General features: G+C 44.6%; 1 protein-coding gene across 2 annotated transcripts in view; it reads right to left on the bottom strand.

Annotated features, from left to right (window-relative positions):
- SFMBT2 (Scm like with four mbt domains 2) overlaps nt 1-24,659 on the bottom strand; it is a 121,762-nt gene that overhangs the window by 88,770 nt on the left and 8,333 nt on the right. Inside the window, exons 2-4 of one of the 2 annotated variants that reach the window (XM_071734192.1) lie at nt 18,376-18,542; nt 12,480-12,574; nt 10,831-11,071 (exon numbers count right to left, since the gene is read on the bottom strand). In XM_071734192.1, coding sequence (XP_071590293.1) covers nt 10,831-11,071; nt 12,480-12,574; nt 18,376-18,481 — 442 coding nt within the window. In that variant the 5' untranslated portion in view covers nt 18,482-18,542. Of the gene's footprint in view, nt 1-10,830; nt 11,072-12,479; nt 12,575-18,375; nt 18,543-24,659 lie in introns of those variants that run through there. The other variant, XM_071734194.1, reaches the window with a different exon arrangement.

Raw genomic sequence — 24,659 nt, 5'->3', positions numbered from 1 at the left:
CCTGTTCCAACCTCTGACCACTCTTTCATTTAATACATTTTTCCTAATATCCAATCTGAACCCTCCCTGGTTCAGCTTGAGGCCATTTTCTCCTACCCTATTACCAGTTATGTGGGAGAAGAGCTGACACTCACCACCCTACAACCTTCTTTCAGGTATCTGTAGAGAGTGATGAGGTCTCCACTCAGCCTCTTATTCTTCAGAATAAATAATCACAATTCCCTCCTAAGACTTTGCCTCCAGACCCTTCACCAGCTTGGTTGCTGGCAGATTACAGCTGGATGTTAGGTGACAGGCACTCCATGCAGCTCTCAAGTGCAATTATTCTCTCTGCTGTCTCTTTCTTTGTTTGAAACCACTCCTGTAACTTCTTCAAACCTCTAGCTCCCTTTTATCCACCCTAATTCTTTAGGGCTGCTGTCAATTGCCTTATGAGCTGCTGAGAAAGGATGTGGGAAAGCTGAGCTGGTCACAGACCCACAGATGAACTTGCCCCTGCACATGATGTATGATACAACCTGCTGGTTTTGTGGGTAGGGACTGAGGAAGGGATGGGAAGTGCTTTATTCCCTGTACCACCCAAAAGGGATTCATTGCACACTGCTGCTTCACCCTATTCCTGCTATGGGAATATCAACACCTTCCCTTTATGGAGGAAGGAACCATGCACGTGGAAATAAAAGTCAAGGCAGACAGACTCCATCCAGGCAAGGGAAAAGCAGTCAGAAAGAGCATTCATGTGTCTGAGTCATTTTTATCAAACCTCACTCCATGGGTTAAACCCTTTCTTGAAACCCCCCTTGGCTGTCAGACAACATCCAGATGAAACCAATGCTCCACAACAGCCCAGCATGAACAGAGTTACACTACCCTCAGTGGGAGCTGTAAAACTATGTCATATTGTTTTACTATTTTTATTGGACTATCTAGACTCAGTCCAGTAGAGGAATGAGGACAGGATATACTTAGAGATGCAAATGAAAGTACTTTCCACCTATAACTGTGCAAAAATCCAGGACTTGCATTTGGACTGTGCAAGGACAATGACAGCAGTGAAACTCTAACAACTTGCACTGACACCTCACCTGGGTTTGGACCAAATCTCATTTCCCCAGATAATCCTGAACAACAAAAAAACCCACTCAAAACAGATGCTGAGCAGGCACTTTGGTGGTCCCCACACAGTTTTGGTGGCCACAGTCACTGCAAGTAGCCCAACCTTGCTGGATCACAGGCTGTCTGGTCAGGCCTGCTCTTGTTTCCCTTACTCTATTTGTTTGTGTGACTAAATAAATAAAAATACAGCATAAGCAGATGTTGTTGTCCCTGGAAACTCGGCTTGTTTCTGCTGAAACGGCTTCTTACTGCAAAATTAGGTTTTGATTAAAGTGTGCTCTTTTCTTCCTTTTAATAAACTGAGCCTGCTTCGTGTGCAAGCTCTGGGCTTATTTTTAACTGGAAATCTGAACCATTCTGCATGCCTTTGATTTTTCAAATGCTTGATCTTCAGCAAGGGCTGGGTTCCCCAGGTATAAAAGCATCTCATGGGGGATTGAGGAGAAGATATCTTGGAATGCAGAGAGACCAGGCCCTTGTGGGACAAAGCCTAAGCTGGGCAAAAGGAAGGAAGGAAGGAGCAGCACCCACTTATGAATTGCATAAGGCACTGTTGCAACAGAAGAAAATACTTTGGGTATTTAATCCCAGAAACAACTGTCCTGATGGTTTTGAGGGGAAAAAAAACGTGGTCTTTTTTCCAAAGGAAAATATTGATGAGACAGAACAAAAGCTTCGCATTTATGGTTTTTGCAAAGGGGAAAAAACACCTTTTCTAAGTCAGTTCCATCAAGATCTCAACAGAAAGGGACAAAGAGTGATCCCAGATGTTGGGAATGAATGGAAACATTCTTCATCCCAGAGGAAATCTTCCCACTACCTAAACCAGGAGGTCATCTCAGAGCCAAGGCTGGGAGCTTCATGCTAGGTACACTCCCTAAGGACCACCTTCACTGCACTTCCATAAAACCTGAAATAAAAGGACCTATGTTTAACCAAGCATTGATTTTTCCCCTCAACAGCCTCCATCACTCATGGCAGTCCCAGCTAAAGTCACAGCAGTGAACACCTTGCATTTCCCACTCACAATGTGTTTCTTTGTCTGAGTTTCACAACAGAAACACCAGGATCAATCATTTACTCTGAGCCCACCTTACAAACCTGGCATCTTGTCCCTACAAAAAAAACTGGCAACTGTGTCTCCAGACCTGAAAAATCATATTGACAGGAAAAACAAAATAGAAAGAGTTGACCTGTTGCTCTGCAGACCTGGAGATGCTAAAAAAAATCTGTATTTCATAGAATCACAGAATTCCAATCATAGAATGGCTTATTTTGGAAGAGATTTTATAGAACATCCAGTTCCAATCCCCCCTCTATGGGCAGGGACAACTTCCACTAGACCAGGTTGCTCCAAACCCCATCCAGCCTGGCTTTGAACACTTCCAGTAATAAATTCTACAACTTTTTGCAAAGCCTGCCCCACTACCCCAGCTTTGCCACATTTGCACCATATCAACAGATTATTTTTATTCTCAAAAGACCTACAGGGGGTTGCTACACTCAGTTTACCCCAAAACAGCCTCAGCTGGCAATACCAAGTCCTCTGAAAGCAACTAAAGCCAGCAGCAGATGCAAAAGATTGGCAGTTTCACACAGCAAGGAAAAGACCATTTTCCTCATCAAGGCAACATCATCCTGATGCCACAGGAGAAATGGGCTAACAGCTCTTCAATTTTCACATCCCAGACAGAGCCATCTGAGCCATGTCAAGGAAGAGAAGGAAAAACTCCCATGGGTGCTGTAAAGAAAATATTTTCTTCTTGGGAACAAGTCTGTGAGGGGCTACATGGGGCTGGTGGAGAGATGCTGAGCCACGAGATGCTCCAGAGATTCCCAGCTGTTGCCAGCTCCCAGGAGGTAACACAGTCAAAGGCCATGGGTATTACTAGGGCAAATTTCAGCCCAAACACCCCCAGGCACTTCAGCCAAAGCTGGCATTATTCTTACCCTTCTTTCTCTCTTCTCTCCTCTGCTGTTATTAGGAGAGCAAAGGAAAAAAATATGCTATTATTTTAAATGCTCGTTAAGTATAATCTGCTAAATGTTCTATGCCAATGCATAGAGCTGCCTACTATGCTAATAGAATATTTAATTGACATTTATTTGCTGACTAGTTATTTATGCTAACGTCACCCCTGCATAATTAATACTCTGCTGAAATCGACTTGAAAAGCACTCGAAAAACCCTGCACTAGGAGTCATTTGCAGTATTTAAAATACAGAAATCCTGCAATCTATTTACACTGGGTTAGTCTAAACATGGATTTGACGGAGTAAGAAAATAAGGACTGGGGAGGAAAAAAAAAGAAAAAAAAATATATTAAAAAAAAATCTATGTACTACTTAAGAAATACCCACAGTCTTTGACAGTACAAGCTGCCAAAGAAGATTTCCCAGTTTCATTTTACTTGGCTCGAGGGCCCTGTTCTTAGCTGATGTAAAACAGCATAAGCTCAGTGAATGCCTACTGCTTTTCTCCAGCCTCAAGCTCTTAGGAAGTAATATTTCAGGTGAGCCTTCAGTGAAAGAGCTAGACCAGAGCCAGATCTGCTCTCAATTACACCAGGAGAAAAGCAAACTCATCTCAGATAAGTTGGTGGGAAGTAAGCCAAGTCCTCACCAAGATAAAAAGTCCACCCTGTCCATCTCATCCGTCTACCTGAACTGTTACCACAGACCTGAAGGCATAGTTTGTTTTATTTCCTCTGAGATGAGATTACCAAGGGAAAGTTGGCTTTGCTGGAAAAAAAAAAAAATAAACCCATGATTGTACTTTCTGAGACAGTAGCTCTGGAGGTCCTCACCTATTTTCAGGAACTTTGTCCCAGAGCTACTTTCTGAAGAACCTGCAGAGAAGCTTTTCAGACACACATCATCTACAAGGATAATGCTGAGAGGCAATAGTATGGACCACACCTCCACCACCACCAGCTGTGCCCCTCAAAAAAGCCTCCTGTGCACCTACAGAGTTTTGAATGACATGGAATCCACACCTGTTGCGGCGAACCCTTCTCTCGGGGACACGGCTCTTCTCAGGAGCTCTCTCACCATCTCTCTCCCCAGGAATCTCTCTCTCTGCTTCTGGGAGCATGCCTTTTATTTTGCCCTTCAGCCCCGCCCATTTCCGGCTGGGGCAGGCCCTAATTATTGGGCACAGCTGGGCCTAAGCTCCCAGTTCATTATCAGCGACACCTGGTGACTTGTGGTTCTCACTACACACACCCCATGCAGAAAGTGACTTTTCAAGGCTTGCTCTTCTCCTTGATCCTATCTCACCATCTCCCTTTGCTGTTCCTGTTCCCATGCCCTGTGCCCCCTTGTCTCTCAATCCCACTACTTTTAGCTATAGCCCAGCCCCAGCATCTGTTCTAACTACTAAATCCACCAATGTTTTCTCCCAAAGACTGACAAAATGGAAAAACTGGCTCCAAGTGAACTTTTTTTCATTATTCTATCTATTAACCCACCTGACATCTTGCACACCAATAGGCTGTGCAATGCAGCCAACCACCTCTTGACTATGCAGAATCTGGTGAGTCCCAATGCCCTTAGTTTTGGCCAACCAGATCCACTTCCCCCCTCCCCTTACACCAGTGATCTCAGAGCAGGATTTAGCTCTCTGACAAATTCAGATAATTATATGAAAACAAAAAACAAAACAAAAATTTAAGACACAAAAAATAAGTTGTCATTTAAAGACAACCTGGGTTTCTGTGGCACAAGTTTTCTCTTTTTTTATCAAGACCCTGCACATAATCAGCACTTTGAATCTGAGTCCAAGTCCCCTCCTTCACTCTGGATCAAGGCTCTAAGTTACCCTGACCTGAGTGAAACACAAAAACCTTTTTCAAATAGTGACCAAATGATGATGATCACCTGCTCAGAAAGCCTGGCAAGCCAAATGCTTTATTTCCACCACTCTTCATGGCATATTTCACTCCATGAAGCTTGGCACCTTTCAAGAGGGACTCACTTCATCCCAGGATCAAATTTTCAGCTTTAATCCTCCTTATATTAACATAAGAGAGAACTAAAGGTGGCTTTTCTACACATAATCACAATACCATTGATCATCTTGGTCACCTAATCCAAGGACAGAGATTTCCTCATCTGTATCGATTCATCGTAAAAATCAAAATAGAGACCTGGTTCTCTCCCTGCTCTATTTCTTTACCTCTCCAGTCTCTTCCATCTTCCAGCTTGCACGGTGAGCAGACTGGAGCTCACCACGTGGATCTGCAGACTGAGATGCCCTATTTGAATTTCCATCTGTCAACACCATTACAGCAGAACCACCACGGCAATTACAAGTGTACACAACAATCTTGTCGTCCAGCATCTTCAGAATGCATGAAGATGGTGCCAGGAGAGCTTCAGCTCTGTTGGCTCAGCTGTGAGTCTGCAATCTGCACAGAAACACCCAAGTGTCAATCAAGAGATGTCCCCCACTGTCCATGTGGTTCACAACACATAATTTAGTTAGGAGGCTTCTCCGTGCTGCTCTTCTACTCCATGGTAATTGTGTTCATGAACCCAAGTGTCATCAACAAAGAGAAACAGCACATGGACACAACAGGCTAAAGGAGGCAAGAGACCTCTTTGCCTGCCACAGTTAAAGGAGTTGCTAGGAAGGGGAAGTTTAGTTGGACCTTCATTTTTAATGGTCAATGGGCCAAATATCCCAAGAGATGGAGGATGCTGAAAAACAAGCAGATCAGCTCTGTGCCAAGGAGGACAGTGCTTGGGCAGGACACTGGAGGGGATAAAGGCTGTCCTGTTTCCATGCAGGCTAACATAAAGGGGAACTTTTCACTAACTGATGGAAAGTCTGTCACATCCCGCCCCTAAAGCACAAAAATCAAATCCTGCTATACAACCACAGCCCTGACACTGTCAATGAACTCTGAAGCAGGCAGTTCTTCTTAATCTGAATTACTATGGCTGAGGGGTTCTGTCAGAAAGGATGAAAATTTCACACTCAGATACATCAGGCAGTAGCTACCCAGAAGCTACACCACAGTTAATATGCAATAAAAAAGAAATCTCTGTCCCAGGACATGACTTTAGAGCTGATCAGTGCCAAAGCTACAGACCATAAGGACAGCTTCACACTTGCCTCAGCTAGTTCATGAATAAACATCCAATTCATTCAAATGAGCTCTGTATTAACTAATTTAAATAATTTTCATTTTGCTTTGAATGGTAAACAGATCTATTCTGCCAGGATAGTTGAGTTTGCAATTCAAATTACACACCGATTTGTAATGAGAAAAATATAATTAATGGCAAAGCTTGAAGTAACTACAATTTTACTCCTTTGATTTCCTGCAGGGAAGGAGGAGGTGGAGGGTGAAGCTCACTGGCACACACACACACATTCTCACCATCATAACTCAATGCACTTTACTGCAAACTCAAGTATTTGGTCTGGTCAGTCCTATCCAGGGCACTGCACTGTAATGTCACAGGGGGACATACCAGGACTTGACATTATACTCCCAGGCACCATGATGCAAGACTAACATCACCCAATAAATAACCACGTTATGGTTTGTAAATTAAATTACTGCCTTCTATTGGGATCACAAACTGTAATTATTTGGCAGCTTCCCCTTACAAGCTCCGTGTGTGCTGAGCATTAAATCAAGGTCTATTGATTTGCTAAACTGAACTGGCATGAGTTTTTGGTTGGGTTCTTTTTGTTTGGTTGGTTTTTTACATCTATCTCCATCTAATGAACTTCTTCATCCTATTACTCTGTCCCATTCTAGTCAGGCAGTCATCTCAGAAATGTGATGCCAATCAGACCAATCTGATTTGTACTCCCAGCCAGAGAGTGCTGTCTCAGTGCTGGTATTTGCCCCGTTACTCAAGTCATAGAGTCATAGAATTGGCTGGGTTGGAAGGGACTTCAGAGATCATCAAGTCCAACCCTTGATCCACTCCCACTGCAGTTCCCAGCCCATGGCACTGAGTGCCACATCCAGGCTCTTTTGAAATATCTCCAGGGATGGAGAATCCACCACTTCCCTGGGCAGCCCATTCCAATGGCTGATCACCCTCTCCAGAAAGAAATTCTTTCCAATGTCCAACCTAAACCTCCCCTGGCACAACTTGAGACCTCTTGTGCCCTCTTGTCTTGCTGAGGGTTGCCTGGGAAAAGAGCCCAACCCCCCCCCTGGCTCCAACCTCCTTTCAGGGAGTTGTAGAGAGTGATGAGGTCTCCCCTGAGCCTCCTCTTCTCCAGCCTCAACACCCTCAGCTCCCTCAGCCTCTCCTCATAGGATTTGTGCTCCAGTCCCTTCACCAGCCCAGTTGCCTCCTTTGGACCTGCTCCAGCACCTCAATCTCCTTCCTGACCTGAGGGGCCCAGAACTGGACACAGGACTCAAGCTGTGGCCTCACCAGAGCTGAGCACAGGGGCAGAATCACTTCCCTGGACCTGCTGGCCACACTGTTCCTGACACAGCCCAGGATGCCATTGGCCTTCTTGGCCACCTGGGCAAATCCTTCCAGTCCTCCCTTGCAATTCTGCTTTTTAAGCAAAGCCTTGACCTCCTGATTAAATCCACAGAATAACATAACTGTCATGGTTGGAAAAGACAACTGCACCAACCATCAACATCTTTCCCCCAATAAAATTAATAAAATTTATCAATATCTGTATCACGATGCCCACTAGAGCATTTCCTGAAGTGCCTCATCTACACATTTTTTAAATACCTCCAGGGATGGTGACTCCACCACCTCCCCAGGCAGCCCATTCCAGTGCATGACTACTCTCTCAGTAAAGAAACTGTCCCTAATACCTAGCCCAAACCTCCCCTGGTGCAAATCCAGGCCATATCTTCTAATCCCATCATTATTTACTTAAGAGTCCAACACCCACCTCCCTACAACCTCATTTCAGGTGTTTGTAGAGAGCAATAAGGTCTCCTCTCAGCCTCCTCTTCTCCAACCTAAACATTCCCAATTCCCTTCAGCCTCTCCTCACAAGGACTTAGTTCTCCAGACCCTTCACCAGGTGGGTTGCCCTTCTCTGAACTCACTTTAGGAACTCAATGTCCTTCTGGTAGTGAGGGGCCCCAAACTGAGCACAGCACTTGAGGTGCAGCCTCACTCAGACCCTAATGCCAGAGAACACTGTTTGCACTGTCTTGCCAGCAGATATCCTCACTGTAAGAGTTTGGCAACAAAAGAGTGTGCAATGCTAAAAAAGTGAAAAAAAAAAAACCCAAACAACTTCCATGGAGTTCTAAGGAGAAAACTGCTAAACCCAGGACAAGCTCCAGATACGTATGTGCACCAGGTCTAGAACTCAAAAGCTATTTCTAAAAGCTGGTCAAACCTCAGTTCTCCCTATAGAAGACAAGAACTCTTGAAAATTCAGCTTCTTCCCTCTGGTGTCCCAATGGGAGCCGTGATCTATTGAAACCCCACCTCTGAACCCTGCAGGCCATCACCCAGAGGGTCTATGCAATTTATGAGCACGTTTAGGACCTCTCTCCTTTACAAGAAAAGTCCTGAAGGATCAAATCCCCCTGGGCATTTTATATGCCTCATTCCAAAATATGACTCAACATCTTAAATGCTTGTATCTCTTCTGAAACTACAACCTACACACTGAATTTATTCTTTCTGAAAACTACACTAAGACATATTCAATACGAGTTTATTCACTGAGACTAGAATCACAGAATATTAGGGGCTGGAAGGGACCTCTAGAGACCACCTAGTCCCCTTCCAAAGCAAGATAACTTAGGGCAGAAACACACAGGAACACATCCAGACAGGTTTGGAAAGTCTCCAGAAAAGGAGATTCCACAGCCTCTCTGGGCAGCCTGGGCCAGGGCTCTGTCACCCTTACAGTAAAGTTCTCCACATATTGAGGTTGAACTTCCCACATTCCAGTTTATACCCATTCTTCCTTGTCCTATTACTGGACACTCAAAAAGAGACTGATCCCTTCCTCTTGACACATATCCCTCAGACATTTATAGACATTTTTAAGATCCCCTCTCACTCTTCTTTTCTCAGGGCAAAACACCCCATTTCTCTCAGTCTCTCTTCATAGCAGAGATGTTCAAATCTTCTAATCATCCTCATAGCATTCTGTTGGACTCTCTCCAGCAGATCCCTGTCTCTTTTGAACTGGGGAGCCCAAAACTGGATGCAGTATTCCAGATGTGGTCTCACCAGGTCAGAGTAGGGAGGGAGAAGAATGTTCCTAGACCCACTGGACACACTTTTCCTGATGCATCCCAGGACATCATTGTCCTCTTCACCACAAGGGCACATGGCTGTCCCATGGAGAATTTACTGTCCACTCCCAAGGTCTTTCTCCATGGAGAAAGAAAATTGGAAAACAAAACAAAACAAAAAAATAAAACCAACCAAATAAAAGAGGGAAGTTTCCCAAATTTAGGATCCTGGTACACAGTTCCAACACCCAGACAGAGGAGGAAGGAGGTTTGATGCACTGCACATTTGCAGTCAGTCAAGCAAGAAAATTCACATAAAATCACCTGAACCCAAAGGGCAGATTCCAACATTCCATGAAAAGCAGCTGCCTCCAGTTATAGAACAATTATTACTTTCAATTACATCAGTTGTTAAGATCCCTTACCCCTTGATGGTGGCATTTTGGTGATTTAGTTTGTGATCTGTACACCTTTCTGGTAAGACCAATCATATCCCACACAATGCAAAGTAGTTTAAGAGACAAATAAGATACCTAAACCTTTTCATATCAGTTAACTAGTGCTAAGTAAAAAGATTTCTCAGACATGTTTGTCTTCACAGAATCACAGAATGGTTTGAGTTGGAAAGGACCATTAAAGATCACCAAGTTCCAACCCCTCTGCCATGGGCAGGGACTCCTTCCACCAGCCCAGGTTGCTCCAAGCCCCATCCAACCTGGCCTTCAACAATTCAAAGGATGGGGCAGCCACAGCTTCTTGGGGCAACCTGGGCTGGTGGAAGGTGTCTCACCACCCTCATGGAAAAGAATTTCTTCCCAAGTTTGCACCTGATTTGAGCTATGTACTGGTAGGGATTCCCAGCTGTACCCAGTCAAATAAACCTACATTTTTCTTAACAGGATCAAAATACAGTAACAAACTGCTCCACATGGGCCACTCATCAACCTACAGCTCTTCCATTCAGCTTTTGTGTACCTATAAGCTGAAAATTAGGATGTGCCTTAACCTATGCTGACCAAATGTTACTGTCTTTTAGGGTTGGTATCTGCCATTGGCATTAAAAGCTGCAAGAATCCATCAGTGGGAGGTTTTGAAACTTTCAGGGCAAAACTTTTCAGTTCACATCCAGCTTCTGGTTTTGGTTACACCCAACCTGATCTTGTTTATTTTAGTTTATAACCACTCTGAATTTAACTCCTCCTTCCTATAAGAAGAGGACAATTTTCTCCCTTAACTGAAAACCACAGCTTTGCGATTCAGCAGCAAGTTTCCTGGCTAAGACAACTTCCTACAGGAACACCTTCTGCTGTACCAATCAGAGCAAAACTGCCTTTCTAAATGGCAAACTGAATCACCATAGGGACCTGATTCTGACTGTATGACCCAACACCAGCTAAGGATCTGGACCAGATCGACCACAAATCTGGAGAGTAAAAGTCCAGCCCAATACCAGAGCACGACCCAAAAAAAAAAACCAAAACCCAAACCAAAAAAACCACACAGAACTCACCATCTGGAGGCATCAGGACCTTGTTATTCTGTGTACACCATCCAACAGGGTGAAGCTCTGCTGTCATCACATCACACCAGAAATCTGCCCTGCGATCATCTCCGTAGCCACAGTAACGAAGCAGCAAGAGCTGTCCACACGTTGTAATGATTGTAGCCACCCAGTATGTGTCTGGATTGCTCTTGTTGGCCACTTCTAACTTCATTCCTGGTTGGAAACTGCTTTGAAGGCTGATTTCAACCTTAGAAAATGAGAAAGACATGGTGTTACTTTTGCTTCTTTGCAGGCAGAGCCTCCTCCCTGGCTAAGCAAGATAATTCTGTCCTTAAAGAACAGCTGAGATAGGATATGAGTTGACTGTGCTCCTTATTTCAACCACCCCTTTCACAATTCATCTGGGCAGGACCATTCCTTCTTCACTGGCATATACCCCATCATGCAAGGTCCCAGAGATGGCAAGGCCAGGTGCCTACATCTAAGAGATGATTGGTATGCAACTTCAGAAGGTTCCCTCTTGTTACAGCACAATTACACTGTTCCCAAAGGGCATCTCTGCCAGCTCAAACCCTTCTCTCCCTGCTAAAGATGTCCACATCCTCCAGAGGACCATACAAGTGAAGATGGGAGAAGACCCAGCACAACAGCTGCAGCAGAACAGGCTGCTCCCTGTACTTGATGGGTCAGGTAGGAGGATGAGCAGCACCACTTTCATGGGACTTGCAGTGAGGACAGAGAACCACCATGACTTGTCATGGCTTTACTCAGATGGAGGCCTCAGTATCTCTGACAGCAGTCTTGTGGTTGAATGAAAAAGATGTCCTGGAAAATTTTGCCACTGAAGAACTCGTATCAGCTTAATTTCTGTTCCATGTGATACCACACGCATGGAGCTGAAGAGGGACAGCAACTGGTGGTGGATGGAGCAGCTGGCCCCAGTTAACAATATCTTTGACCATGATGGGCTCTGCTTGGAGACAGAGTCCTTTCTTCAAAGTATGCTCTGATCTTCTTCATCAGTCAAGATTTCAGAGACTCTGAATGCTACTTGTGCTAACATTGAGCAGAGCAAAGAGCAACAGACCCTTCTGTAATTACCATGGTTGTCAATGTGAATTACATTTACCCAGGAAAAGCATCACTATCCAAGCACATGGTTCTCACACTCCTGAGACAACATCTCCACAAAGGAGGGTGAGGGATGGTTTCCTATGGGCCCTGCTAGTCAGTAAACCTTGCATTAAGACAACAACTTTGGAGAAATAAGACACCCTTGTGAGATGCATCTCTACAGGGATGGACAGTAATAAACAGAGAAGAAAAAAAAAAAAGCTAGAAGAGAAAAAAAAACCTGATGTATTTTAAGCCAAAGGAGATCAACAGAAACCCTCAAAAATGGAAAATTTCAATCCAAAGCAGAGGATAAGGCAGTGGTATGGACAGACACAATGCTTCAAGCTGTGACTGCAGATAATGCAAACACACCAAGCTCACCTAACACCAGCTGGAGCCCATACCTACACAAGCTGCCACATCCCCAGTGGGACAATTTCTCCCCAGAATGGTCAGGCCCCACCTCAGTTCTCCAGGGACTACCCTTAAAACCAGTAGGACCATGTGCAATGCCCAGGAGGCTCAGCTGAAGCACGTACGTGTTTGAAGGAGGTGTGGGGAGCAGCGCTGGCTCCTGTTTCCTCCAGGAACTCATCCCAGTTGAAGTCCGCGTCCTCAACGCTGGAGCCCTCATCTGTTCAAAAAGCAAAAAGAAAAAGAAAAGCAGCCTAAAACGCAGCCAAAAGAGGGCAAAAGTTGGGCCAAAGAGTTTGGGGTGAGAACGGCAACCAACATCAACACAAGGGAAAACAGAAAGCTTGGCTTAAAGATCTGTGTTCATCTGCTCTGACCGACTCTCACTACACTTCCAAGCAGATTTTGGGACTTCAGCAGCCAACACTTCAAAACCAGAAATGACTCTGCTATCACAGACAAGGGCAACAAACCCATCAGACTGCAACAGGAACTTGTGCTCTTTTTCTTTTCTGGTTGACAACTCTCTGGCTGCATGGCAAGTGGCTGCCTGTCCGCTATCACTGGGGTGCAAGGGTGCCCTAAAACCAGGTCACCCGGTGCTGTTAATTACAGCAGTGCCCTGGTGATAATATTAGAAGTTGTCTCTGTTGGCTGAGCAAGTGTGTAGAGGGAACACCTCAACCCTTGAGTCCTAAAAGCCCCAAGAGCCAGTCCTGCCACCCTTTCTCTCCCCTTCTTCAGCATCCCTCCACCCAGAGATCTCAGCCAAGACCTCTATGCCTCCCTCTTCCCCCAGGGCTACATCTGCTTTCCCCTAAGCTCCCCAGCACCCCTCACCAGACCTTTTTTTTTTTTCTTCTTCTTTTTTTTCTTCTTTTTTTTTTTGTTTTTTTGTTATAACCACTCTGAGCAGAGCAGAGCTGAGGCCTCAAACCATCGCTGAAACACACACGACAATAATTAAAAATAAATCTTCTTTCACTTATAGAGAACCAGCCAAATCTGATTGTTTTCATTTTGTTCCCAAGCAATCTCACAAACCCAGTTCCATCCCCAGAGCAAAAATATTTACAGTCCAGCAACGAGCCCTTTTGCAGAAGGCATTTATCAGGCAAACTCTGCAAGACCCTTACCTGCCCAAACATTCATCAGCATGGCCATGATGTAATTAAAGTGACTCATGACAAACCAGATTAAGAAACATCCCTAGACAGTTTTATGAAGAAAAAGGCAGTGTTAATTTATTGCAATTATTGCTACAGGTCTCCAGTTTTCAGGACCAGAAAATTATGTCGTGCAGTGGGAATCTCTCGTTATTAAAAGGAGAAGACACAGGTTTTATTTGCTGCCTACAGAGCCAGATTTACATAGGCAAGGGGGGAGTAAATGTATCAGAAGAGGGTTTTGGAGACAGAGCTGGTGGAGGGGAAAGATCTGTCTGGGAAGTCAAGGAGGAGCACGGAGCTGTCATGGCTGTTAAACACTTCCCACACTTCTGCATCATGTCTGAGGTCTGACTCCTTGCCTTAAACTCAATTAACCTGCTTAAATATGAAGATGTAAATCAACATTTACTCCCGTGATTAAGCAGCCACCAGGTGACTTTTCAACTCAGCAAGAGAAGAAATTTCCCAACTACGTGGTTACAACCTGACAATAGATAATTCAAAAGAAGAATACGGGATGGGCCTTGCTCTGTTTCTTGCAATCATTGCAAAAAATCTTCCAGGTATAGAAGCTGACTCTTTTTGTGATATCTGACCCCAAATGAGGGGTCTGTTTATTCCTGACTGACAAGCCACAGCTTAAAAACAAGGTAGGAGCTCGGTGTAAAAGTTAAATAAGAGTTCCCTTTATCTCCATCATGCAGGTAAGCAATCTAGATGACCAGAGAAATGTCTGCAACCCTGCAGAGTTAATATTTTAGAGAAGAGGCAGAGATTTCAAAGGCTGAGCCTCCAAAATGAAGCACAGTAGACCACGAGTAGATGGGCAGATATGGTTAACCAGACCAGGCTTAAAATTATTCTGATGCTTAAGCAACTTTCCACCCTAAGCACAAGCAATCCCACTGCCACTGAAAGTCAACAACGTCTGGCATGAAAAATCAAAAGCTAAAAGCTTATCCCCTCTCCCTGGTTGTTCCCAACTTCTGTATCCAACCGTGTTTGTGGTGTTGGGATAGACTGCTCAGCAACCCCAAGGACATCTTCACCTCAGGGCATCTGACAGGGACATGACATTTCCAGCCCCAGGCTCTCTGATCTTTTGCTCAGACACTTGAAAGAAGGTTGCCACTAGGTGGGACTTGGTTTCTCTCCCAGGTAAAAAGCAACAGAACAAGAAAAAATGGCCTCAAGTTTTGCCAAATGAGGTATAGATTGGATACTAGGAAAGTTTTCTTCACTGAAGGAGTTTTCAAGCCCTGACCCAGGCTGCCCAGGGAAGTGGGGGAGTCACAATCCCTGAAGGGATTTAAAAGCCATTTAGATGTGGTGCTGAGGGACATGGCTTACGGTAGACTTGGCAGTCCTGGATTAATGGTTGGACTTGATGACCTTAAAGGTCTTTTGCAACCAAAGTCTATGATTCTGTGATACTTCTCCTTCAAAGCATGAGGCATTACCCTCAGCCCATGATGCCCTCTCTACATTCCCAGGTTTTTTACTGCCTTCTGGCTCTACCTTGCTAGGTGAGTTCAGACAAGCATCTCCTTTTGGTCAGCCTTCCTTGGCAGTCTCATTGGAGGAGCCATTCTGCAGAGCAGTGGAAGCAGGGATTTTTAGGCAGCTCAGTATACAACCTGCAGCCCCTGCAAGAAGCAGGGTGATAAAATCTCCAGAAATTGCCAAGTCCACATGTACTTCATAATCTTATTACACATGACCTACTCTGTCATGTCATGGAGAGACCCACTGTCCCCACTGTTCCCACCACCAGGTTTCATTCACATGCAGTCCAGCAAAACTCCCAACAGCTCCTGTTTAAAAGCAGATCACCCACCAGAGACTCACAGAATAGTCTGGGTTGGGAGGAACCTTAAAAATCATCCAATTCCATGGGCAGGTAAACTTCCCACTAGGTGCCCCACAGACTGCTCCAAGCCCCATCCAATCTGGCCTTCAACACTTCCAGAGAGGGGGCAGCCACAGGTTCTCTGGGCAACGTGGGCCAGTGTCTCACCAAAATTACTCCTTTCTAAACCCAGAGAGGCTTTAAGACCCCAGGGGGTGGCAGCATGGAAGCTGAAGCCTTCTCTCCTTGTTCCATTTCTCTGACACATCACAAGCCTGGCTCCTCTAACCGTGTTTTATCCGCAGACTTTATCAGGAAATTACTTTTACGAGGTCTGTAAAAATAATATCACAGTACTCATTTATCACACTATCAGTGCTTTATTTTGCTTAGCTTTATCATAAAGGATTTTGAAGGGACTGTAAGTTTCCAAAATGGTTTATTACAGGCTTTGTTCCCTTCTAGGAATCTGGCAAGAGGGCATTCAGAGCAGAGACAGTGTGGTCCAGAGATGAGATCAGCCCAAGGGACCCAACCCTATTCATGCCCTTAACAGGACTCTACACAAATCTCATCCACCAGAAAAACTCTGCTGCTGAGAAGAAGAGGACCTCTTGCTGATGTCTCTCAGTTACCAGGAGATCCCTCGATTCAATCACAGACAGAGAAATGCAAAGTTTCTCAATGATGCCCTTCTTATGATTCTATGATTTTCTATAATATATGACAACAGAGACTGTGCCCACTTAAGAAATGTTTATCAAAGCTGATCCCTATGTTGCTTCTGAAGTCACATACCCCAAAAACAAAGTCCTGGCTATGCTGGAGAGCTGCAAACCCCCAGATGCCAGCATTTCACAGAGCATCCCTGTGAGATGACAAATTTGGCATTAGGCCTTTTTTACTTATTCAGCTCCCTCTCTGAATTGGTACTCAGGCCCAGGGCTCTTTCTTAATGAAAGAGTCAAGGCTGGCTAAGCCTGCAACACAGTGATGTGTAAACAAGCCCAGGATGGCAAATAAAACCAACAAGTCATTATCTGTGAGCCTCTCAATGGCTTTAAAGTGCTCGTGCATTGACACTGTAAAAATGCAACTGTTCCAGCTGTTAACAGCCTCCCAGGATGTTTGGCTTGGGGAAATAAAGGGGATAAAAGACCCAAAACTTGTGGCTTCAGCAACACAGATTTTTCCCAGGCTTCGCTGAAGAAGAATGGGTCTGTGGTGGGCTGCTGAGCTGTCTTATTTATAACACACAGATCCATTCATGACTTCTTGAGTGAATAGAGAAGTGAAATGCTTTAGAAGTTCAGCCCCCAAGTGTGTTGACAGCTGTGGGCTGATGGGACTCGATCAACCACAAACCCCTGGCATGGCCTTGGGAGTGTCACCAAAATACATACCCCAAAGAAATGAAGGCACCACAGGCCAGTTTTTCTCATTCCAACACCAACGCCTATGGTTGGCCAACTCAACCTTACCCTAGAGGCTCCTAGCTCTCTCCCATGGATCTTTTTGGATGCAGTAGTGATTAGCTGAAGCTGCAGGTGTCCACTCTGGAAATGTCTGAATTTGAGGACATGAATCCCACTCCCAGAGAAGGGTGGGATAACAACAAGAATTGAGCTGTTCCCCTCTGCTCCAGCAAGGGTTTGCTTTCTTCAGTGGGGAGAAACTGCTGGCTGCTCATTTAGCCCACTGCCAACCAGCATCCCTAGGTCCTTTTCCACCCAGCAGCTTTCCAGCCACTCTTCCCTAATCATTGAGTTGTCACTGGTGAGGCCACAGGAGGCCCTGTGCAAGTTCAGTCTTTCATCTACCACTTACATTTCAGGAACCTTTTGTTAACAAAAGCTGTTACAGAAATTCAAGCAAGTTCTGGAAAAGCATTCAAGCATATGAGCACCACCACAAGTACCACAATACAAAAATGGTATTTTTTGTACAATTAGCTGACTGATAGCTCAGTGTTGTCCTCCACAAGTTCATCAGTTGAGCTACCCCATGCCTACCCCACTGCATGCCCCAATAGCAAGGATGAAGCTACAAGTTATAGCTAAGCTAAATTACCAATTCAGTACCACTGGGAGAGATCCCATTCCTACCAGTACATGCTCTGGATCTCTCTCTTCCTCCAGCCAGTACAACCCACAAAATTGGTAGAAAATTATTCACTTTTTAATATTATTATTATCTTTCCGTGGGGTTGGTGAGTTAATTGACTCAGCCCAGGGTGTGATCAGCAGCAGAGAAGGTACAAGAGAAGATATAAAGAGGGTTTCTCCCATTTTGGTATCAAAATGAAAGCAGATTGGGTCTAGCCATGATTTGCAAGCTCACCATAAGATACAGTCTCCTCCCATTAGGACAAGAGATGGGAAGCAGCTAATTCCAGCAAAAATCACCAGAAGCTACCACTTATTTTTCTGTATGTACCACGACAATGCCCAAATTTCACAGAGTGAATACTGAGCTTCAGGTGCCCAACCCAGAACATTACTGAGCATCCAATCATCCCCATGAGCACAAAGGCAACCTGCAACCAGCTTTCCACTGGCTGGTCTAATGTTTGTGAAGCCCTCTTACCTGAAGCACTCAAAAAATTGTGCAGAAAAAGGGATGAAGACCGAAACAAAGGTGAAATGCTGTAATTTCTGAATCTTCGTTTCCTCTCTTTAACAACAAAACTTCAACGAAATAAAAAAAAAAGGTGGAGAAACTGAAAGAACACAAGATGATGCCCTGGAAAAGGCTTTCCAGCTCTTTTTGGCTTAACTCTGAATAGCTCCTACGTCCTGTAGAAGAGATCCAGAAGAAGAAAAGCTAAAATTTCCCAACCCATCAACCAGAGGACATGGCCCAATCCAAGACTCAAAAAAAGGCCTCAAACTGTACAACCCTTCCCAGTGTTCCCCTAGCAACACCACTGTCCCCACCTTTACTGGTGACCAGGTGGAGGACTGTACCAGTGCAGACAGCCCACGGAGGCAAAGGAGAGCTCACCTGAATCAAATTGCTCCCCATTGCCATTGGCTGGGCTCTGACCCTTCTCTGGAGAGAGGTGCTGGGTCTCTTGCATGCTGGCAATGAAAGATGCCCTTGTCTCCATGGTTCAGAGGCAGAAGCCTTGCTTTCCTATTTCATCCTGCAGCAGGAAGCACCTAGAGGACCTAGGTAAAAGAAAAATAAATAAATACATAAATAAATTAGTGCTTTGTTCCATTCCTTCAGCATTTCCTAATGGTTTTCACATTATCCCGTGTTGACTGCAACTCTCCAACCCTGCTCTCTCCAACAAGGCGAAGCTGGAGTTGGATGAGGAATGACAACAAAGGACCCCATGGGAATAATACTGTAACATCAATGACAATAATAATAAAATTAAAAAAAAAAAACAGAGAGGATAATGAGGTAATTTTGTCAGGCACTGGCAGAGGCTGCCCAGGGAAGCAGCCAAGTCACCACCCCTGGAGATATTTCAAAGACGTGTAGGTGTGGTGCTTAGGGACATGGTTTAGAGGTTGACTTGGCAGGGTGTTAGGCTTGGACTTGATGATCTTAAAGATCTTTCCATCCTAATCAATGATGGGATTCTATAATAAGTAGCATCCACAGGATTCAGATCTCAAAATTAAGTCCAGCTCACAGTACCACCAACAGAGAGGAAAGGGCCAGCCTGTAAGGTGGCACAACCCTTACCAAAAAAAACCCCAAAAAGGCAGGAAAGGTCAACTCAACCATCCTTCAGTAATCCCAACCCTTGATTTCCAACTTTTCAATGGCTATCACCTCATTTCACAAATATTCAAATTTCTGAAGGGGGAGATTTGTGATAATGAAACAGGAAACACTGAGGGGAAAGTACTTGAAAGAGAGGAATAACTCAAGAAAATGAAAAATTTAGATACCCTAATGAAACAGTGCTGGCTGCAGCTGTCTTCTGCTGAAGACTGACCTACGGGAACTGCACCAGTAAGTACCATGAAGGGGGGGAAATATTAGATATTTTATAACAGATGTAGACTGGGTTATGTTGGCACAGGAGATCCTCCTAGAAAGAATGACCACAGTAAATACAAAGTGGGATAAAAACATGCAGAGATGAAAAATGATAGAAGAAAGGGAATACAGTCTGACTATATCTTGAACCAGACACCAGACTGTATGAGATCTGTATTTCCAGCTAGAGTCAGCCACTGGGCAAGCACTACCCAGAGACAGACCTTTAGGAGTAAATTAAAAATAACTCCAAAATGAGTTTTTCAGTAAAACTCTGAGATGGTGATGACTTGAGAGGTGTCAGAGGACGACTGAAAAAGAAAAACCAAGGGCTCAGGTTATGGGCACACAGGGAACCAGCTGCTCATGTAAGATACACTAAAGTTAGTAGGGAAAATGTGTGTCCAGAATACACACTGGGGGGGACTCATCCTGCTTATTAGTGGATGCCTCCAAGACTACACCTTGGAGAGGACAACACTGGCAGCACTGAAGCCAAATGTTCTACAAGAAGCATGACTAAAAGTAGGAAAAATTTTACTACCAGAGGCCAGGCAAAGCAGGAGGTAATAAGACTGTAAAAAAATATTATGGGATTTTTTTCAGCTTTTACTATTCGGGAGTAATACTCAGGAAGATCAGCTGGTTATAAGAGAAAAAAAGAGGTGAGTGTTGTGCAATAGATTTTTCATTCCCAGTTTTTAAGGCTGTTCAAATGAAACCTATGAAATGGACATAGCATCACAGAAGAGTCTGGGTTGGAAGGGACCTCTAAAGGTCACCCAGTCCAACCCCCCTGCAGTCAGCAGGGAGACCCTCAACCAGATCAGGATGCTCAGAGCCTCCTCAAGCCTCACCTTGAATATCTCCAGGCATGAGGCCTCAACCACCACCCTGGGCAACTTGTTCCATTTTTGCACTGCCCTCATGGTGACATGTGAGCAGTTACAGGAAGAAGTGAAATAAAAAGATGAGGAGCATGTCAAGAGTGCCATAGTCATGAACTGCCCCATGGTGGGACTGTCTGCTGGAGCAAATGCAACAGCTCCATGACTGCAAATGAACCATGCTAAAGGCAGGGCTGTTTCATAAAGCATCACTGGTGAAAGCAAATTACCAAGACAGGTGATAGAAACTGTCTCAACTGAAGGCTGGTTGCACAAAGTTAAGACCCCCATCAGCAATTTTTATTCCTCTCCCTCCAAAGAAACACATGTTAATAAAAAAAAAAAAATACATTTTTTTTAAAAGGAGACTGTAAACCAATTCAGAGCAATATGCTTGTAGGTTTCTCTGCAAAGTACTTCATATACTTTGAGCAGTCCATAAATAATAATGATCACTCCCCCACTGTGATGGCCACTACAGCACTTTGTCTTTATTCCCTGTTGACACAAGACTTGCTAATGAATTAAGTGCATTAAATGCTACGAGTATTTTGAGTGCAGCAAACCTCAGAACAGACACATCACTCATCCCCAGTGTGTATTAAGTTTCAATTAACTCTGAAACCAGAACTAATCAGTCCACTGAAAATCAAAAAACACTTCTCCTTTGGTGTAGAATACTTCCTTAACTTAACAACAAATTGGTGAGGTATCAGGATTTTACAACAAACTTGGTCAATGTGAGAGGAAGCAAAGTATCAGCAACAGCTAAACCTTGAATGGATTCAGCTGTTTTCATTTTTGTCTAGGACCAGGATTAAAGGCAATATTGGTCTACTGAAAAAAAAAAATACTGGAGAGAAACAGAGACATCCACTGAAATACAACAAATCAATCGGCTCAAACAGAACTCAGGGGTAACAATATAAATACCATGAAGAAAGATAAGCTGCTTCATAGGGTAAATAAATCTTGTGATGGTCCTGTGATGCTGCTAAGACAAAGTTATGAACTGACAAAAAGCTGAAGGCATCCAATCAGGTGATTAGAGCATTGGCTGCTTCTTACGTAGTCAAGCCCTGAATCTCCCACCAGACCCACAAGAAATGCTCATTCCCCTGGGTCACAGAATCTCACATCAAAAATGGAAAATGGAGGGGAAAAAATCAGCAGGAACCTGTCTGAGGTGTTCAGGACATGGCTGGGATCCATCCCTGGTGGCCACATCTGGAGCTGGACTTGAGCCCACATGGATTCAGAGGAGTCAATGCAGAATCTCTCAGCCAGAGGCAGCAATATCATCAAGACTTTTGTTTGCTGGTCTGTATTTTAATGTAATTTAACTGAAGACAAATTGTTTTCAAAATGTCACGTGGAGAGCATCCACATCCTGAGAAAACTGGCTTTGTCAGAGGCAATGGCTCACCTCTTAATTTTGGGTATAACTATGGTAGGAGAGAATTCAAGTATTTTGCCAATACTGTGTGAAAACACCACGAAACTCTTATGCAAACAGAAGCTTCAAGATAGCTCTGAGCCTCAGTGTTGATCTAACTAACCAGCACGGAAAGCTGACAGAGGGTATTAATTTTTCACTTCTTATTAATTGCTGCTAATTAACACTTCAAACAGAGTCCCCAGCCATACTGGTACCAGCAGCACACTGACTGCCCTGCAACCATCCAGACTGAACGAGCAGCACCCACCCCTGCACCCCCCATCCCCTGCCAGTCTGTAACCCAGAGGATGGGAACCAACAGGAAAACAGGTACAAGGTGACACTACACTGGGCAAGAACACCAAGAAAAATATTAAGAAATGCATCTGAAAGAGCAGGGCAGAAGGGGGGGGGTATTCTCTCGTTCCAGATCTCTCGTTCATTGTTTCTGCACAGTGGTGGTTCACATGGATCTGATTTTTTTTCCCCCATGCAGCCCCCATTTCCTCTGGTATTTAATTCAGATCCTGACTCCTAATTCACAGGCAGAAGAAGCCAGGCAACATTTAAAAAAAAAAAAAAAAAAATCTCTTTTATTTCTTTCTTCCCACAGCTGTCAGTCTCAGTCGCACCATGATCTCAGACATGCTGACTTCTCATCTCTATCAACATTGCCTCTTTGTGTGTCAGTGCTGGCTCCTTGCACCACCTCACATCTCTCATCTTCTGATGATTCCACCCTGGATTTCCTTCCTTTGCAGGAATCCCCTGCAAGGTGAGGTCCCCTACCCACACACACAAACTCTATGGCTCTCCCTGAAGTTAGTCCTGAAAAACTTGTGTTCTCCCTCCAATACATGCTTGGTTAACTGGGATTGACAGAAATCTTAGAATCATTAGGGCTGGAAAAGACCTCTAAGATCATCAAGTCCAAACCTTAACCCAACACCACCACCATGTTCCCAAATACCACGTCCAGATGTTTTCTAACACTTCCAGCAACGGTGACTCCACCACTTCTCTGGACATGCTCCCACACTACATATGGGAGCATCCAAGCCTGAGCAGATGGAGCAGAAGCCTTAGAATGACAAAGATAATCCCAGACCAGGTCCTGACTCCAGTGCTGACTTCACCTTGGGGTTTTCCATGAAAGCAAACCCCCAGGAAACAGCACTAGAAGAAATTATGCCCACCAAGCCTACCTCACCTAGTCGATCATTTGCACCTAAATGAAAGCACCTCGAAGGGATGATTTGTGAGGTTCAAATCACCCAAATCACCCCATATCTGGATCAGACAAACAACCCTCCAGGGGTGCCTGTGTTTGAACAGCACCTGCTAAGATTTTAGCCATCCAAACTTGCCAGCAAGCAAACTGAAGAAGCATGATGCTCAGATGCTCTGTGACCCTGAGTGTGGAGCAGGGTGAAGGAGGACTCAGCCCTGAAGGATCAGATGTAGGATATTTGAGAGCTGGCTCCCAGAGAGTGATCCTGAATCATGCCCTCCATTCTCAGATGACCCAACAAGCTATCTTCTCACCCACAGGGACATAACATGAGACCAGGCCTCAATCAGGAGTCAGGACAAAAACCAAAATGTTGATATCCTGCCCACGCTCCAGCACTTTTCTCCAGGGCACTTCCTTTCTTCTTTAGGCTTCTTACCCAAAACTCAGCTCCTTGCAGCCTTTCTGGTTGCCTCCCTTGCCTGCTAGCCTGGGGATACCCATGTCCCTGTGGACCCCATCCCCAGTAACCACTGAGATGAAGTCTTTCCAGTAAGCACACTGCAAACCCCACCACACTCTGATTTTAACAGCTCACATCAAGTCAACAGTGTGCCCCTTCTGGGTCTAGAAGTCTGGATCTCCATTTCTTGCTTTCAGCAATGCAGGTGACTTTTTGCAATGCATAGAGACCCCCTCCAAGAGCAGGCAGGCAATGGTAAATCCAGTCTCCAGCTCCCCAAAATCCAGTTCATGGGCAATGCTGGAAATCATCCTCCTGCCTTTAGTGCTGTGTTCAGTTCTGAGCCCCTTGCTACAAGAACATTGAGCTGCTGGAACAAGTGCAAAGAAGGGCAACCAAGCTGGGGAAGGGCCTGGAGAAAAAATCCTATGAGGAGAGGCTAAGTGAATTGGGAATGTTTAGTTTGGAGAAGAGGAGGCTGAGAGGAGACCTTACTGCTCTCTACAAATACCTGAAATGAGGTTGCAGGGAGGTGGGTGTTGGACTCTTAAGTAAATAACTATGGGACTAGAGAATATGGTCTGAATTTACACCAGGGAAGGTTTACACTAGATATTAGGGACAATTTCTTTACTAACAGAGTAGTCATGCACTGGAATGGGCTGCCTGGGGAGGTGGTGGAGTCACTATCCCTGGAGGTATTTAAAAACCATGTAGATGAGGCACTTCAGGAGATGCTCTAGTGGGCATGATACAGACATTGATAAATGTATTTTAGTTATTTTATTGGGGAAGATGTTGATGGCTGGATGCAGAGATCTTAGAGGTCTTTTCCATCCATGACAATTGTGATTCTCTGTGATTTAAGATGAGAATGTGTGGGGGTAACACTGTGCCTCCTCTGGGCAAAAGTCCCTAAATAAAACCACACTTCAGGCAGGACTGCTGGTGGCAGCCTGCCACAATATTTACACCCTCTGAGCATCTGCACAATGCAAATGGAGACTCATTTGTGAGGGCTATTGAACACATCAAGGAACAGCTTTCACCTCCCAGAGAAAGAGCCTGTCTCTCTTCTCAGACAAAGTATCAGTTGGAAACCTTTTAAGGATCACTTCTTCCAAATTCCTGTCCTTTTATTGTTATTATTATTATTGTTATTTGAGAGCTTCTCTCACCAAATGTTTTCACTTATATCAAGCAACATTTTCTCTTCCATATTGAACACCTCACCGGATTTTATGAGGGGCAAATTACTGCCTTGAACAG

This window comes from Heliangelus exortis, chromosome 1 (assembly GCF_036169615.1).
Source record: "Heliangelus exortis chromosome 1, bHelExo1.hap1, whole genome shotgun sequence".
NCBI classification, from domain to species: Eukaryota; Metazoa; Chordata; class Aves; order Apodiformes; family Trochilidae; genus Heliangelus; species Heliangelus exortis.
This window is presented reverse-complemented; position numbering and strand designations above follow the sequence as displayed.